Consider the following 17,729-nt stretch of genomic DNA (forward strand, 5'->3'; position numbering starts at 1 on the left):
ATTTAAATGTAAATGTACATGGTGGGTTCCACCTCCAATAATGTTTCCTCCAACCAAGTAAATACGAATAGTGTTTTATTCACCATCTAATCTCCATATGTTTCTGTAAGTCCTCAGGGAACAAACTGTTCTTACGCCAAACCTAAGAAATCAGAATACCAGGGAAATAACTTCTAGAATGTGACTTCAATAAAAACCTTTGACTTTCAAATAAAATCATGTTATATATCATCCATCCAATGAGGCAAGCTTAAGGGGAGAAAAAAAAATGTTGAAAAGTGGAATGCACTGGAAATTACCCAACAGCTTGTCACAGTTGCCAGATATATGGCAGAGGTCCAACCTAAACAAAGCAAAGTTACCTATAAGCTAGGGTCTACTGACTGGGAAACACAGCTAATTTTGTTTAATGATGGTATTTCCAAATTTCACTTAGATGTTGCAATGCATGTAATCCAGCAATTGAAACAGCAAAACCAGTTTATTTTATTTCTCTCCTGAAATTCACTTTACTTCTTCCAGTAGGGAGAGAGTGTAAGAAACGCATATTGGCTTCCTTTTTTGTTTGTTTAGTAGCAAACTGATTAAAGCTGCCAATGTTCTTACAGAAGCTAGCAAAATGCTATGGTAGTATACTGAAAGGACTTAAGCATAAAAAGGAAATAATATTTACTTAGGATTCCCACCCCTAAGGAAAACTCTGCAAGACATTTGTAAAAAGATAACAGTAAGTAGGAAAAAAGCGCATTTTTTCTTAAATAAGCTGAACTGAACAATAGGGAAAAAAATATTCAAACCACATAGCTCTCTCCAGCAGGGTCATAAAAAGAAAGGAAAAAGGTCACTGAAGTATTTACAAACCCTGTTTTCACACATGAATCAGTATTACTGTGTTTTCCATCTTGACTTTGAAAGCCATTAAGTAAAATTAAATATTTACATGTTTTGTTCTTTTTCCTTCACACAAAAGATGGATCTTACCTTGTTATCCCACCACTGCTGGATGCAAACCCATCTTTTTTCAAAAGTAAATATTTCCGATTGCTACCTTCTAGATTTTAACCTCTTGTCAAGAAAAAAAAACAATATTATTTCAAAAGGTTAACCTTTCAGTGAGCCTCCTACTGCTCAAGGCATCTTTCTAATACTAACTCAAAACATATCAGGAGTTTCTCCAGGGTTTTTTTAAGCATATAAGGTCAAATATTTTAATAATATCACTTTAAAAAGTGGTGTCACGTAGCGTGTCAGAGAAAACTGACCAGTGTTGTAACAGAAAGGATACATAGAACTTGCTTTTTTCTTGTTTTACTTCCACTTACTGGAAGGAACCAAGCAGGGAAGTCCAGTTGAAACTACAAGACTAACAAAACTTTTAGCAGAAAATGAGAACTAGTTCCAGAAAGTCCTTAAACCACATGAAAAAACACACAACAGAGAAGAAACTAAGAATGAGGAAGCTAGCTTACTTAGTTTGGGAAAGCTGTGACAAGAAATCTACTTTCTAGTAGAAAAGTGTACAAAGAGATGAAGAAGGAACTTCTGAAACCCAAATAAGATGATGATGATGATGATGATGATTGTTGTTGTTATTATATATATGCATATCTATAGATATATAGATGTATTTATAACCAAGACATAGGAACTGTATGTACGAGGCAGACTGAGGCTCTCAAAAAGCCTTCCAAGGGAAGGTCTACTCTCAAGGCTGCCAAAGCTGCTTTCTGTACTACAAGAAGGTGGGACAAATGAGAGTCTTACCACAAACTCTTAGGCTTTTAAATGCAACCCGCGGCCCAAGGAGCGAGCTTTGGGGCAGCACGGCCCGCACTGCCCTTGCGAGGCACCTCGTTCTGTCTCCCCCGCAGGAGACGCGTCGCGCCCCGGGCGGGGGAGGAGGCTGCGCCTGAGCTGTCCAGGGCGCGGTGCTGAACAGGGCCCGGCCCCGCCCGGGGCGCGCCGGGCCTCGGGGGATTCCCTCCCCGCGGCTGCTGCAGAATGTGTATTAAACCGTGAACAAGCTGTCCTTGGTTATCAGTCTTTGGTTAATCCTGCTATTATGTGCAGGTAGCCAAATACCACAACGAGGACACAAACCGATAGATTCATACGTGAGGTCTGGCTGCTGCTGCCAGGCCAGAATCAAGCTCTTCTTACGGTTTTAACTCTTCACCTTTAGGCAAGATTCATCGATTCGAGATGCAAGGATGCTAACTTCAGTTGCATAAAGGATGATGAGGTATATGTGAACGTAAAAGCACTGAAAACCCCTCTATTTATACAGCACTAGTGACATTGGTACACACAGTCCCAACTGCGCTTTTGTCTGGGTTATGGAAAGGTTTTCCACAGCCAATCAGCTGCTTTGAGTTTAAAGAACAAAGGCAGCTGGCTTTCTTGAAGGACATCAAGGTGCTGGAGTGTGTCCAGAGAAGGGCAACAAAGTTCATACAGGATCTAGAGCACAAGTCTTATGAGAAGTAGCTGAGGGAACTGAGGTTGCATAGTTTGAGAAAAGGAGGCTCAGGGCAGACCTTACTGCTCTCTACAGCTACCTGAAAGGTTGTAGAGAGATGGAGGTCGGTCTCTTTGGCCAAGTTACAAGCAGTGGGACAAGAGGAAATGGCCTCAAGTTGCACCAAGGAGGTTTAGATTGTATATTAGGAAATGTGTCTTCAAAGAAAGGGTTGTCAGGCACTGGAACAGGCCCAGAGGTATTTAAAGGACTTGTAGATGTGGCGCTTACGGATATGGTTTAATGATGGATTTGGCAGGACTATGTCAATGGTTGGACTTCATGATCTGAAAGGTCTTTTCCAAGCAAAAGAATTCTATGATTCTATTCAAGTTTACTAGTTAACACAAACAGAAATACCAGATAACTCTCTCATAAGTCTGTTTTAATTAATTCTCCTATCAATCTATCCTTCTGAATGTGACTAGGCAGTCACTGAGAGAAACAGAAACTTCAGTTTTTTAAGACAGTTACTTAATTGTTAAATATTGTCTGCCTCATTACCACCCTGGTCCTTTTTGTCAGACACTTCTAACAATTCAGCATTCTACAAGCCCAATTCAAAGTAAGCAGATATAAAAATTGAGAGATACTAAACCATAACAGTACAATAAATGCCCTTTCAGCTACATTTAAACACTATACACGTTGCTGAAATTGTATCTAATAGCTAAAAAAAGTACAATTAAAAAGGAAAATAAGAGCCCTTCACATTTGTAATAAAGAATTACCTGTTAACAGAAATGCATCAATTGCTAATTTTCTGCATTCAAAAATAGGAATCCGTTGTGAAACACTAAGAGTAATTTCCTTATTAGGAAGCTTTCCAATGGTAAAATTACTTGTCAAAACAAAATGCCCAAGGAAATAGATGGTTTTCAATTAAGAAATTAAGAAAGAATAGATAAATTTCATCTGCTCAGAAAGGACTGAACTCATCTGCTCCCGCATTCCAGTGCCGGGAAGGAGCTGTAAACCTCAAGGTCCCTTCAAGTCATATGATCATCAACAAAGAGACTTTCACCCACACATCATTCTTTAGAACTAAATGTGCTCTTGTAACCCTCTCTGTGTAATGTTTTGGGGCAAAAAGACATTGTATGCTTACTGACGCAAAAATAATTATGAAAATTCATGTATAATGTTGAGAGCAAGGCTTGTTGCTTTCCAACACACTGTATGAGAAAGGAAAATGTCACGTTTAACTACTGAATACAACAGTAACTGATTGTAATAGCTGACAAAGTATCTTTCCTCTATACTTACCCCTATATGGACAAATACTTATGGTGGTATTCCTAAGACAGTTATAGGGTTCAATTGTCACACCAATCAATCACTTTTCGGATTAGGAAAACACCATTAAAATTAATTTGCCATTTAGGAGTGTCTGCAGAGGGCTACCAATCTAACAGTGTAAAGCTTTGAATGCTGAAATTACACAAAAAGCTCCTTTTCTTCAGCAGCAAAAGGAATCCTTGTCAGTTATGCACAATTCCTGACAAATGGGATTATACCCTTCAAGGCAGATTTGTAAGTATAGCTAAAGTTCTGCATGTGCAAGAGTCACTGACTTGAATAAAGCTGTCCTCACAGTGTTTTAGCTGTACCAGTAGCTTAAAAATATTGTACCTAGTACATTTATCATCACTGCCTGAAGGAGCACAAGGCTAAATATGTTGGAAAGAAACTACAGTAGGGAAAATGCAAGAAAAACAAGGTACTGACTTGAGGCTTTTCTTCCTTTCCCATTACTGTATGAAATTTCTCATGTCTGAAATTTAACTAAAAGTGTGTAATTTTGTAAATTTACAAATCTTTTAGGCAAAACCATAAAATTGATAGGATTCGAATTTACTATGTTGTCATTTAAGTTCCAGGGTTTAATGTCTTGTGCTACATGTACAGCACACTTCCCTGGTAAGAACTTTGAGGAAGCAAGTTTAATCACTTTTAACTTCTGTGAGCTTCAAAGTACTACAAACTAATAGAAAAATTTACATGGCGATTTTCAAGCTTGGGGAAATACAAGTTAGAAAAACTGGAGACAAGAAAATACCTAAAAACAGATAGATGAAACCAAAGAATTTCATCAAAATGGCCTCTCTTCTTTTTGATATAGAACTAATTATCTGTTTCAGTGTGTTTCTCTTCAGCGTTACTCCTCCATTAACACTACATATATAATTATTGCTAGATAAAACTAAATCCAAAGTAAGCGTAATAACCAAATTTAAGCCTTTCTAGGGAAGGAAAAAAAGAAACCTCCTAAACAAAGACACTGATTTTTGTTAAAAAGGAAATATTTTTAAGATCCAGGTAAATCAGTGTTTCTGCAGATTTATTTCTGTTTCCAGTAACGCTTCAGTTACCAATACAGGTGTAGCAAATAAGATGACTCCTCCACACAGAAAATTGTGAGAAAGCAAAGGAAGAAAAAAGGAGAGGTTCTCAATCAGTTGTACACTCACAATTTTAGTGTGTCACAATATCACAGTTCATGAGATTGGAAAACAACTGTAGCACCGCACCTAGCCATGCATTCTGATTACCTCTAAGTAATGTAACAAAACCCACCATTCCACAGAGTTTTCCTTCTCCTCTCTTGCTTACAAATTTGGCATCCTTTACAGAGGATTTCCTTTGAGGTTAACATTTTTGGGGGTGCTTATGTTTTTCACTCATTTTAATTCTACATCTTTGTGAACAGCATCAGGCCAGACACATGCAATACCAACATTTGTTTTAAGCCTGTTTCAATGAAAGCTTTCATGCTACAGCTAACAAAGTTTTAGAATTAAGAATGAGCTGCCATGGGACACAGCTGTTAAACAGCCCAGAAATGGCCCTAATCCATCACAGGGAAAGGGAGAAGAGTCCCTAGAAGTACATCTTATAATTAATATTTTGCAGCACTTTGTAGAATGCAGAACATTTTACAAATATTACAGCTACATAAAAGTAGAGATGTTTGACTACTTGCAAGCATTTAAGATCCTTCCTCGTTTTGACAAATTATGCATCACTTTTGCATACTTATTCTGCAAGCTAAGGTATTTGTTGAGAAAAATAAGGGGGAAATAATCCCCAAATTGACATCTTCTCATCTAGTCCAGAATACCTTCATGTCTCCCATTTTCACATCATTATATTGGAGCTGTATCTGGAGTAATTTCCATTATTAAAAGGCAGTATAGCTACATCAGCCCAGCACCATTTCTCAGTATAGTTAGCAATCCAGAGGCACCACCAAACCAACAAAATGGCTGAAGAGCCTTTCAGACATTCAGTACCACCCTACACTCTAATTGAATACCACCCTACAGACTACACTTGCCATTCTAACAAGTTAACTAATGAACAACTGGTGGAATGGCAGAGTTGGTAGGAACAACCTGTGGATAGTGAAAGACAAGAACCACCTCTTCAGTACACTTCAACAGGGATCCACTTAATTTTTAGATGCTTTTGGCTACTTCTAGCTTTGCTGCTAAGTACATGCTTCTCATCAATAAAATATCAAAATAAAATTAAAATTCAGTATTTTCATCAGCAAATTAAAGTTCAGCTAAAATGGAGGTCACTATCTTTAACCCATTATTAAAAAACAGTCAAAAGCCATACATAAGCAAGCATTTTGCAGAGAAAGGCTGCCATATTGGTTAAAACAAAGGCAAGTAATTCTTAGCATTAAAAAAGACTTTTCAAAGAATATTTTTTCCAAAAGTTGAAAGAAATTACAGCAATTAATTCCTACTAACTTTCCTAGTACTGCTGAAAGCAAGCCCCAGAAATCTCTTGTTCTGACACCTAATAAAAAACAAAAATTAAAAAGAGTAAATTACTTAACAATTTTTTACAAAAAAATGTAGCCAGTGGTCAAAATTATCTTGATCAAACATTAGAGCTAGCCAATCCCTAAAAGAGAATCAGTATTGGCCAGAATTTAAAGACTAGGATGCTTTTGACAACCACTCCATGAACTCCATTTCCATGACAGCATAGACTTACCTTATCTGTGAGGACAGTAACAAGCAATACTGCTCTCAGCCCAAGTGGGTTTCATAAAGCTTAGTTCTAGTCCACTTTCCACAATCAACAGCTTTCCCCAAGATATTAAACTGTTTAATGTCAAGAAATGAGATCATCTGAGCTTAAAACTCTTGGGAGCATTTCTTCTGAATAAAACTTTAAAGCAAAATATACAATAATTAAAGACAATTAAAAGATTGATTGCCTGCACACTTGTAGAGAGGTGTCACATATATCCACCCAGCCCACTAGAAGAAAGGCTTGCCCTCCAGCTCCAAACATGTTCATTATTTCCTCTTGGCTTCATCAGCTACTGTGTGCTTTGAAACTGAAGATGCACAGTGGAGACACAAAGGAGAACAACCTGGGATGAACACATCATTTCCCACACTTGCACAACATAAATCCCATTATTTGCATTAGCCTTCTTGTTTCCTTGCTTGCAGCAGAACATTTCCTCCACTCCCTAGCTGTATGCTGTCACTGGATCTTGGTCTTATCAAGTATGTAAAAACCAGGGTTTGTTTTAACACATGGTTTATTATGCTAGCAATGCAATCTGTATTTCCTCCAAACTGGAAGCTATTTCAGTATTGTATTTTAATTCAAAAGCATTTTAAACACATTGTTTTTTCACATCCATGGTTACAAAGAAGTTAGTATCATCTGTCTTTGAAAATGTTATCACTTACAAAACACACAAATTCACAGATATGAGACATTTGGATATAAACTAATCCATGGATCAGCTGTAGCAAACATACAATTAAATCTAACTAAAGTGTAATACAATTCACTGCCTGGGAAGAAAAGCAATGCCTGTACACTTCTCATCTAGTATTCAAATGTTAGGACAGCAAATTAGATCCTTAAAAAGGCATTTCTTAGATAGCACGCAGCCCCTTTACATACATCAATTTAATGCTGTTTTCATTCATGTGCTGTGCCAGTAGATCATTTCTCTTCAGTCAGCAAGGGCCTTGTGACTCTACTGCATGAGTGGAGCAGGTATTTTATTTCTTTACACAGCACTTCAAAAACATGGAAGTAGTTTTTAAATTATGTGTAATTATTTTGGAATTGTAATTCTTTAATAGACTGACTGAGCTTTAACAAAAAGTGGGGTGGTCTTTGCTTTGAACTGAGACAAAACAATCTACTTGTCCTATATTCAGTACTAAACCAATACAGAAATGAAACAATTATGTGCCCACACTGCACTGACAACCTCTAACAACTAAAGCCATACCGATAAGGGGGAAAAAAACAAATCAAAGCACACAAACCAACCGTAACTGACCGTTAAGGTTGCAAAATCAAAAACAATGAAACATTAAAAAGCTCTAGCAGAAAATTGCATACGTAAGTCTATATTAGGGCACTTCATACCTGAACTCAATAATTCTAACTTTCAGGACACCTCATCAAAATCACCTCTAAAGATTAATCATGCTTATCCAGTTAAGCAACTATATGAAGCCTTGTACCACTTGCTGCACAAGCACAATATGCCTTCCAACAGTCAGCATGCAGGTGTGTGACTTTAAACTAATTCTTCCCAAAAAATAGCAAAACACCCAAGAGAGCAAACAGAAAACCCTCAAGTCTTAGGCTCCTCCAGTCATCCCTGCTTTAAGTTACTCTAGTAATCCTTGCTGATGCAGCAAAGACAGTGAGAAGAAAGAGGACTGCCTCCTGGTGAAAGCAGCTGGAGAACTTCACTTTACTGTTGGCACTGTTCCTGGAGATCATCCACCATTCTATCTCTGAAATTTGCTTAACTGATGATGCTCTGATCTCTCTGGTAGAGCCACAGCATATTCAGAAGACAGGCAGGCTCCTTCCCCATACTGAAACTTTAAGTTGTATTCATGCTCAAAAATCAAGAAGTGATATTTTTCAGTCCCCAAAAAGTAAAACTCTTGATAGCTGCAGGAAGTCCTCCTAATAGCTGCAAAAAGTCAGGATTCAAAAGCAGCACAATTTTCAGGGAACTATCTAGGGTTCTTGGCAGTTTACTTTGTAAGCTTTCTGAAGGACTATCACCAGATTGGTCCAGATTTCATTATAAAATAATTATTTTAGGATTCTTAAATTACTGTCTGTGTGTTCATGCAATCTGTAGAAAGCACTTCTAAGCAGACCCTACTTTTGCTGCACATGGAAAACTTTACCAGTTTAAAATCTCTTTCATGAAGGCCACATGTGTCCATGTACATTGTGACAGTTTTTACTTTAGCATTACAGAAGAACTGCATTTAGGTTATGCTTAGTACAACTCAGCAAGAATTTATCCTTCGATTTTATGTCAAATTCAACACTCAAAGAGAGATGCATCTATATTTCAGTAAGACATGGTTCCCTGCCACTTTTGCATTGAGTGCATTTTACATAATTGTGATAAGTGCCTTAACTGTATTTCAACTCAAACAAATGTATATACATCTATACTTAAAAAAAAAATAATAATTTGTAGGACAGTCATGACTAAAGCTTCATTGTTCCCCACAGAATACTCTTTATGCATGTTCAGGCAGTGTGCTTTACTGACATGACAAAGAAAGTAATTTACTAGCCTTGATAATACTCCAGATGCTCAACTGCCATCTCACATCTAAAATCTTCACCCTCAATTCTTAAAACCAGAGAAAAATCACAGTATAAATCAATCTGACATAGGGAGTAATTATGGTAGCCCAACCAGGAAGTGTTTTTGAAGACCACTAGTTTAAAAAATGTTTTACAGTTAAAACGTTGCTAAATAATTCCTTTATATAAATTAAACTTCATATGGAAAGCCAAATAAATTGTAACAGCTGATGTTTTCTTGCCATTATTCTTAGGTTAATTTATTGTAAGTTACTAGAAGACATGCAAAGTACATGCCAGATGAGAACTCTGTATTTATAGCACACTAAGTCAGTCAGCAAACAGAATCTACTAAAAATATCCACAGTGGTATGCAGCACACCCACCCTTTGGGGACTATTCACAGGCTGTGGTGGTCTGATTTTTAGACAGAGCAGACAAGGAAGAAGAAAACGCACAGGTAGGTCAGTTCCTAAAGATGACTAAGAGTAACAGAATTGAATCCCACACAATGCTCTTTGGCAGGCAGTCAGACATCCTGAGTCCTGTGAGATTTTCCTGCATACTTCCAGATCTCTCTGGGTCAATACTAAGCGATTTCCATGCAAGGAACAGAAGCATGTGCCAAGTAGAAGTGAGAACCAGCCCCATTCTTCTATGGCTTACCTGCCCATTTTTGTAAGCATCAGGGACTTGAAGCCTATCAAAACCAGACACCAGAGAGTTCTGGATGCACACTGAGACACCCTTGTGAAAGTTACAATGATAATTTACAACAGAAAGGGAGCCCTGAGAACATAGGCACTTTTTAGGAAATACCTAACCAGAGAGAAGAGAGCAAAAGCACTTTTCTGGATGCCTATGAAGTGCGGTTCTGGTTTTACTCAGGTAATCATAGTATTTACACAATTTGGGTTCTTTTTATTAGTAAGATGCACATCCTTAAAAATATTACAAAATAAAAAATCACAGTACTCAAAGGTTTCTCACTGTTGTTTTTTTTCCACAGGTTAAACATCTGTTAGAATGACATGTTCTATTTCCATTACCACAGTAAATGAACACAATCTGTAGAAATGATTATACGTCTCTCTTGAAACTAATTAAAGCATTAATGAGCAGTAGAGGCATTGCAGAAAAGCCTTGGAAATAACATAAATGTGGTTCATGCATCTGCAAATAGCAGGGAAAACTTACCCCAAAACCATCATACATAATGCAAAACTTAAAGGTTTCATGCAAGGCTAAGACAGCAAAGCAAGAACATTTATATGGTGAAGTTTTTCATGAGCAGCTGGCAAGAACACGAGAGAACTTACCCAAACAGATGGGTAGGCAAAGTGTTTTAAAAATAGTTTTGGATTTCTAGCAGTGACAAAAGGCTTTCTTTGTAAGACAAAGAAGTGACTTGTGAGGTTGTTAGAGACTAGTCTGCAATTATGTGAGAGAACATGAGGAGAGGCACACAGTCAGGTTATCAGGGTTGGACTGGGTATTCAGAAGACATTAAAGAGGAAGGTCTTGTTTGAACTGGCACTGCAAAGGTTCAATCAGGTATTATCACGGTCTTGATAGCCAAAAGAAATATTTATATATGCCATTACAATTAACTGTTTCCTTTTCTTCAGACTGTTAACTATTTAAGTTTTACCCATAAATGTAGTACTACCATTTTTATTACTTGGCTTCTCCTAACTCCTTTTGTCTACCAGGCACGAGGTAGAGAAGAAAAAGAAGCCCTTCAAAGACCATCTATCACTTGCCTGTCTTTACTCCAGTGCCCAAATCCACAGATCCCAGGGGCTTCACTAGCACTACGAGAAGATCCAAACAATTCTCATTTAGTGTTCTTAGCTCATTTGTCCAAATACATAACATTCGTGACTGAAACCAGCCTCCTGACTGAGCTGGAGCAGATGAGTGGTAGTTGTGGACTTTCTGCTTTTTTTGTGTGTCCCACATCCACTCCTTAGGAGAGTTCGTCTCTGCTGCCAACCAGGAACTATATGCTGCCCACTCCATGTATGCAGGAACAGAAAAGACCACTAAATACAGGAACAGCAAGACCTTGAAAAGGGATCAGATTGCTCAAACTCATCTGTCAGAACGTTTCATCTGAAACTTCCTGTCAACATATTTTATCCTTGGACTGCTTTTCTAGCAAATTGAAGTTTTCAATCTGTATTTTGGTTAATGGAATACTAATACATTTCCAAAACCTCCCATGTCTTCAGCAACTGAAGTGAACTGATGATGAACAACTGATGAAGTGACTCTTCCCTCTCACTTTGGAGTCAACTCATAGGTATAACTGAAGAGAAAATGAGGCACACATCTATCCTCACCCCAGCCTGTGGTTGTTGTGAAGTTATCTGTATGTGTACAGACATGTTCATATTTCTCTCAGCTCCCAAACTGGTCTGCATTTTCACTTCCTTCTACCATCAGCAGACTTCAGCCAGCCTCTCATTGTTACTGTTCTTATTTTTCTGAAGTGGACATAAATGGGTATCATTGTGTTTCACTGGTGCAGACAAGTGAATAGAAACAAATCAAAACACCAAAGCAGAGACAGATTTTGCTCCTAGCTTTCACTGTTCTGCACCCTGGAAGACCTATGAACAGCAACAGCAAAATTATCTGGTAAGGCACACAGGGCTTCTTGTGTTCCTAACAGCAAATAGCAGTGTTATCGTACCTCTAAAGAAATAATTTGTATGGAAAAGTTATAGCCTTTATTAGACTAAATCCTTACACGCCTTCCTCATTCTGAACAATGTAAGTAATTTAAAGAAATATATATTGTAGCAAAGATTCACTGTCCTTCCTCAAATACAAAAATCAAATTCCAGCTGCCAGGAAAAGAAGGTATGTCAAACAGTACAAAGGCATACAGGCTGAAACTGCAATAAATAAGTTTCACTGCTTCTAACATGATTCACACATAGGATATCTTGATAGTCTCATCACAAAGCATGCTTCCCAACACTTCTCTCAAGTCAGGGGGCAAAGACCCTAGAGCCAGAACTTTGGCTAACAAAACAGGAGCAGCACTGAATTTTTAAATGTTTAATCATGATTTCTCAATGGAACAGTACTTTCTAGGTAGTTTCAGAGATGTCTAAAATATTTTCTGGACTTCACATCATTCTTTTACTCATACCTGCTTCCCACAATCCAACAAGTTATTTAGGTTATAACCTGAGGCATTAGTGAACTTTCTTCCACAGAATGAAGAATTCATTCATTACTTCTACCAGCTATTGTTACAAACAAATGGCACTATAATGTAACTATAAAGTTTTGCTGTGTTACATACATTCAGTAGCTGGGAATGAATCCTGCACTGTAAAGTACTACAGAAAAAAGCCTGATCATTATTTGGCTTGAGAATAACATAATAAACCCCTTCTCCTAATAAAGTTCAACAGACACAATCCCCAAACTATTTCTCCAAGTCTTGACATAGGCCTGAAAGCTGTCAACAGTTGTACCTGACAATACTATATATTTTAAAAGCTGCCTATAAATGCATCACATAAAATTTTATATGATCATATATAATAGAATCTGAAATTTTGTATAATGCTTGTACATTTTCTGTTTAATTATACTAAATGAAGAACTGACATGGAAATTCAGAAGACCAAATATGTAACATTTCTGCTATCTTCAGTTGAATTTTTACATATTCTTCCCTAAGAGACTTTTAAGGACAAACCAATTGTATTTAAAGGCTTTATTCTTGTCTTATAACAATATTTCCAAAAAGAGACGTAAATTTGAACACCAGATGGATACTTATACTAGGTGCTTTCACCAAGAATTCTCCATTTCACTAAGAATTTACCCAGAAACAGGATCACAAGCATGAAATGGGTTCTGAGGAGCTGTCAACTTTTTAAGTGGTGGAAGTAACACATCAGCAGTTACACAAAGCAAAGAAAGTTCCCAAAGTCCATCCATTTTTAGCCGAATGCAAGCATCACTGACAATAACAAGCTATATTGTAACTACAACATTACCTCTGCTGCAGTGCAGACAGTCTCGGCAAAAACACTTGATGCCTAAAAACACAGTGGAAAAACTAACTGGATCTTAAGGCCAACCCTTCTACAGGCTGTTCTTAACAGAAGGCAAGAACATTTACTTTGGAACTGGGAAAGAGGGGAAGTCCCACTCACTGAGGAACAGAGCGGGAAACTAGTGGTCAAAATTCCTGATAACAGTGTTATCACCTTAAAGAAAGCTGGAACTCAGGGCTGTGTTGCAAGAAAGTGCTTGAACGTCACGCGCGGATTTGGCCTCTGCACCTGGGAGTGCCGTAAGGTCTTATGGGTTTTGGGTCTCATTCTGCTTCACACTCTAAGCCTACTCCAGATATGCTTGTAGCACACAGGTAAATACATATACATTTCCTTTTTTTGTGAGACCAAGGTCCCAATTATCCAGTGAACAAAACTTTCCCTGAGATGAGATATAAACTTACATTGCAGTATTTAATCCACTGTACTTTGACTGTAAAGGTGCACTGGCCTGAAGTCAGACAGGAATATCAGACCCTCACAGTCGGGAAAGGCCAGTGTCACTACGCTTCCTACTGAAGGAACATAGAAAACAACTGATCACACATTCCAATACATTAGCATATTGCAACATAGTACTTTTTATATTCTAGTTCAAATGGCTTGTTAACAAGCACAGTATGGATTTAAGTGTGTTACACTAGATAGTTAATATTTCTGCATTACTTCAATATATAAAGCTGCTCAGTAAAAGTGACAATAGAGCATAATTCACTAATGACAAATTAATTACAGTAATTTAACAAATGCAATACCCGCATGTCACTGATTGATGAAGCCAAGCAGTATGTCTAAAAACAAATAGTTGAAGATGCAGTTCAACTTTCAAAGTTATTCTGGTTCTTCTTATTCTTTGTATTTTAATTTTCATAGAATTGCTAGCTAATTCTAAAAATTAATTCCGGTACTTTTCCAGAGAAAAATAAACAATTCAGCTAATTTGCAAGTTACAAAACAAGGGAGGGGACTTCAAGCATGCTTATGATACACAAGATAAATGCCAGACACCACACCTAGACAAGCTTGAGCTAGTTACCATCAGGGCAAAAACAATGCTTCAAGTTATTTTTTACCATGCTGAGGCTACTAATGTATGATCTCAATTGGGGCTACTCATTCTGAGTATCTCATTATTACAATGAATCAAGAAAACACAAAGCATGCAACTAACTCAGGATGCTAAGATTCAATGTGATGTGGAGTAATCACCAATATCACAGAACATTTGAATTGCAATAAAGAACACTGCTTCAAGAGACACCTTCTTCACAGCTGTAGCAGTATTATGATTAAACAGTTTCTCACCCCGATAAGAGATACTGAGATTTTTAGAAAAGCAAAAGCAAGATTAATGACCATCTTGTGACCACATGAGAACAGCATATTTTGAAACTTGCTACTCAAACCCCTCTCATGTGGCATTTCTTATTTATTAGTCAGTAGATAAGGAGTGTACCCCTCCCGGTACTTTTCCTCAGTGGAAAAGCAACAAGCTTTGCATCATTTCAGTATATATCTTCTTCAATATGCCAATTTCAAAGATTCTCAAAAGACAAAATATAGTGTAGTACAGTAATTAAGGGATTATTACAGGCCACAGAAAAGCACAATCAAATTCAAAGTCATTCTGAAAAGACCTTTCTGCACCTGCACAAACGGTTTCCTAGGTTATTGATCCTCAGCACTGCATTTACATTTAACCCAGTCCCTCCTGGCAGCAAGGCAGGTTGCAAGACAATGTTTAAGCAAGGGGGGGGGAATCGCCTTTGAGCAACAACTGCCTACGTATTTTAATTATTCCCTTGTGTTTAGCACAAACTCCACAATACTTGGTGGTAGGGCATCCTTTCACCACTAAAAGAAATGCATACACCTTCTTCCCTCACGTGATAGCATGACAGTATAATGAGCATCCCTACAACAAAGCACTCCCATCGAGCAGCTTGGTACTATGAGAGCAGTTACATTTTCTTTCTTAAAGGCAAATATTCCTTTATTTTAACAGGGTTTGACAGCTTCCTGTTAATACTCAACCACTGCCCTCGGAGAAGGCAGTTTTAGATCTAGGAAGTAAAAGCTCTGCTGTCTTCAGGTCAACACACCAACAATATATAGGTGGCAGGCCACGTGCCAGAAACCTCACGCACCCGCTGAGGGTCGGACCGAAGAGAACCTTGCTTTGGCTACCAACAGGCCACACCACAGGGAAGATGAAAACCCAGCCTCCTACAAATTGTATTCACAAACAGATTAACTAGAATACAGAAACATAGGGATTTTACATTTAGGCTTCTCTTTCCCAAAAGAAAGCTTTGGGGGAATTTGGTTAGTATTTAGACAGGCTATAATACACACACACACATATATCAGAATAACTAAGAGAATGAATATATTTTAAAAGTCATGTTGCACCTTAACACAAACAACTACCTTTAGAATAAGCAGTACTGACAGTAGTCAGCAACTCTGAAAGCAGTTTGGCAACTGACAATTTTAACTTTAAGGTGAAGAACGCAGGCAGTAAAATGCAAGTCCTGTATCAGCTCCATTCACCTTAGTATCACAGGAGAGACAAAAAACTGGCAACGTGCTGTATGTTTAAGATGCCTCTCAAAGGGCCTCAGCTTCCTGGTTTAATTCTGAGTTTAGCCGAGTGTTTTAGAGTTTTTTTCCTGCCTCAAGAGCACATGTGGCCACCCTCAAGACTAACCGTAACTAAGCCTGTACTTCAGCAGCACGGACAGCTATTCAGTTCTTGTAATGTCTTGGGGAGAAAATAAACAATGAAACTTACATTAACTTCTGTTTGTCTTAAGCGACTTTCAGAACTGAGAAGCCGAGAACTCAGGAAGAGGAACAAGCACCAGCCATACATTAATCAGAACCTAAAGAGGGGTTTGGTCCTATTTTAGAATAAACGGCGGAGACAGATGATCCAATTAAGTTCTAATCATGTAAGTAGTAGGCAAGAGTATTTACACTGGCACTGATTACAGCTATTAGAGTCTAAAGTCGCCAACCGCAGAGGCTCTGCTTTCTTTTTCGCCGTCCCGACCGCACCGCCGTCGGGTTCGTTTCAGTTTTAACCTCCCCTTTCACAGCTCTCCTTACAAACAATAGGAGACGCTGGCCTGAAAACCCCAGCCGCGTCCCGCTCCGGCGGGCGAAAGCCTGGAAGGGCCGCCGCTCTCCTCGAAGCGATGATTCATGACCAGTCCCAGCCCCGGGGCGGGAGACGGGGAAGGAAGCCCCCCCACCCCGCCTGCCCACCTGGCCAGCGGGACCCCCGAGTCCGCAGCAGCGGGAGAGACCGATAGCCCTCCCGCCTTGCCCGTGCCCTTACCTCCGAACAGGTGCGGCGAGAGGTGAGCGGGCAGCGAGCCGATCACTAGCCGGGGCCCGCCGGAGGAGCCGCCGCTGCCGCCCCCCGCGGGCCGCTCCCGGCCGCCCTCCTCCGGGGTGCTGTTGACCGAGTCCTGCGAGCCGTACGGACCGCTGCTGTGGGGGATGTTGAAGGCGGATTGAGCGGCCCGGGCCCCGGAGGCGGTGGCCCCCCCTAAGGACCTGCTCCGGGGCGCCGACCCCGCGGCACCCGCCGCCGCCGCTCCTCCTCCTCCTGCTGCCGCCGCCGCGCCGCCGGGAGCGGCATGAGGCGCTGCCGCCGCCAGGTGCGCGTACCGCCCGCCAGCGCCTGCCGAGCGCCCGCCGGTCCCGTTAGCGCCGCCGCTGCTGCTGCTGCTGGAGGAAGGTAAATCCCCGCCGGAGTACGCCCGGGTGCGGCCGTTGGCGGCGGTGGGGCTGCTCTGCTTCGCGCCCATGGTCCCGCCGCCGCCTGGCGCTGCCCGGCGCCCTTCGCCGCCGCCTTCCCCGCGGCGCCCCGGGGGCGGAGGGAGTCCGGTCCCGGCGGGGGGCAAGCCGAGGAGGCGCGTGTCGCGCCGGGGAGAGGGCACGCCGGGGAACGGGTCGCTGGGTGGGTCGATGTCGAGAGGGGAGAGCCGCCCGCCGGGATCCGGCTCAGCTGGCGGCCCCGGCGCGGCCGCTGCTGGCGCGTCTGGGGCGCCACCATGAGCTGCTCGGGACGGTGCTGGCTCCCGCCGCGCGGCCGCTCGGCCCCACCGCTGCTTCTGCCCTGCCCGCTGCCGCCGTGGCCGCCGCCACCGCCATCCTCCGCCGCGGGGCTCTGTGGGGGGCACCGGCGGCCGCCGCGCCGCCGAGGCCGGCCGCTCGCTCGCTCGCTCGCGGCGCGCTGTGCCCGTGCCGAGGGGGGCGGGAGGGGGCGGTCACCCCGGCGCAGCCGCTCCTCTACCGTGTCGCCATACTGGGGGCGGCACCAGCGGGCGGGCTGCGGAGCGGGTACGGCGCCCGGGGCCGCCGCCGCCTCGCCTGCCCTCCCCGCCGCGCGGCGAGGGGCCGGCCCTGCCGCCCCTCTCCTCACGCAAGGTGCGGGGCAGCGCCAAGGCGGGCGAGCGCTGGCAGGGGGCAGCCCCCGGCAGGGGGCCGCTCGG

At 41.2% G+C, this 17,729-nt stretch overlaps 1 protein-coding gene across 1 annotated transcript in view; it reads right to left on the reverse strand.

Moving 5' to 3' along the window:
- Positions 1-17,464, reverse strand: part of ZNRF2 (zinc and ring finger 2) — a 55,744-nt gene extending 38,280 nt beyond the window's left edge. The window contains exon 1 of the mRNA XM_051611737.1: positions 16,568-17,464. Within this exon, the coding sequence (XP_051467697.1) occupies positions 16,568-17,042 (475 nt within the window). The 5' untranslated portion in view covers positions 17,043-17,464. The remainder of the gene's footprint in view (positions 1-16,567) is intronic.
- Positions 17,465-17,729: the final 265 nt, after the last annotated feature.

Source organism: Apus apus, chromosome 2, assembly GCF_020740795.1.
Source record: "Apus apus isolate bApuApu2 chromosome 2, bApuApu2.pri.cur, whole genome shotgun sequence".
NCBI classification, from domain to species: Eukaryota; Metazoa; Chordata; class Aves; order Apodiformes; family Apodidae; genus Apus; species Apus apus.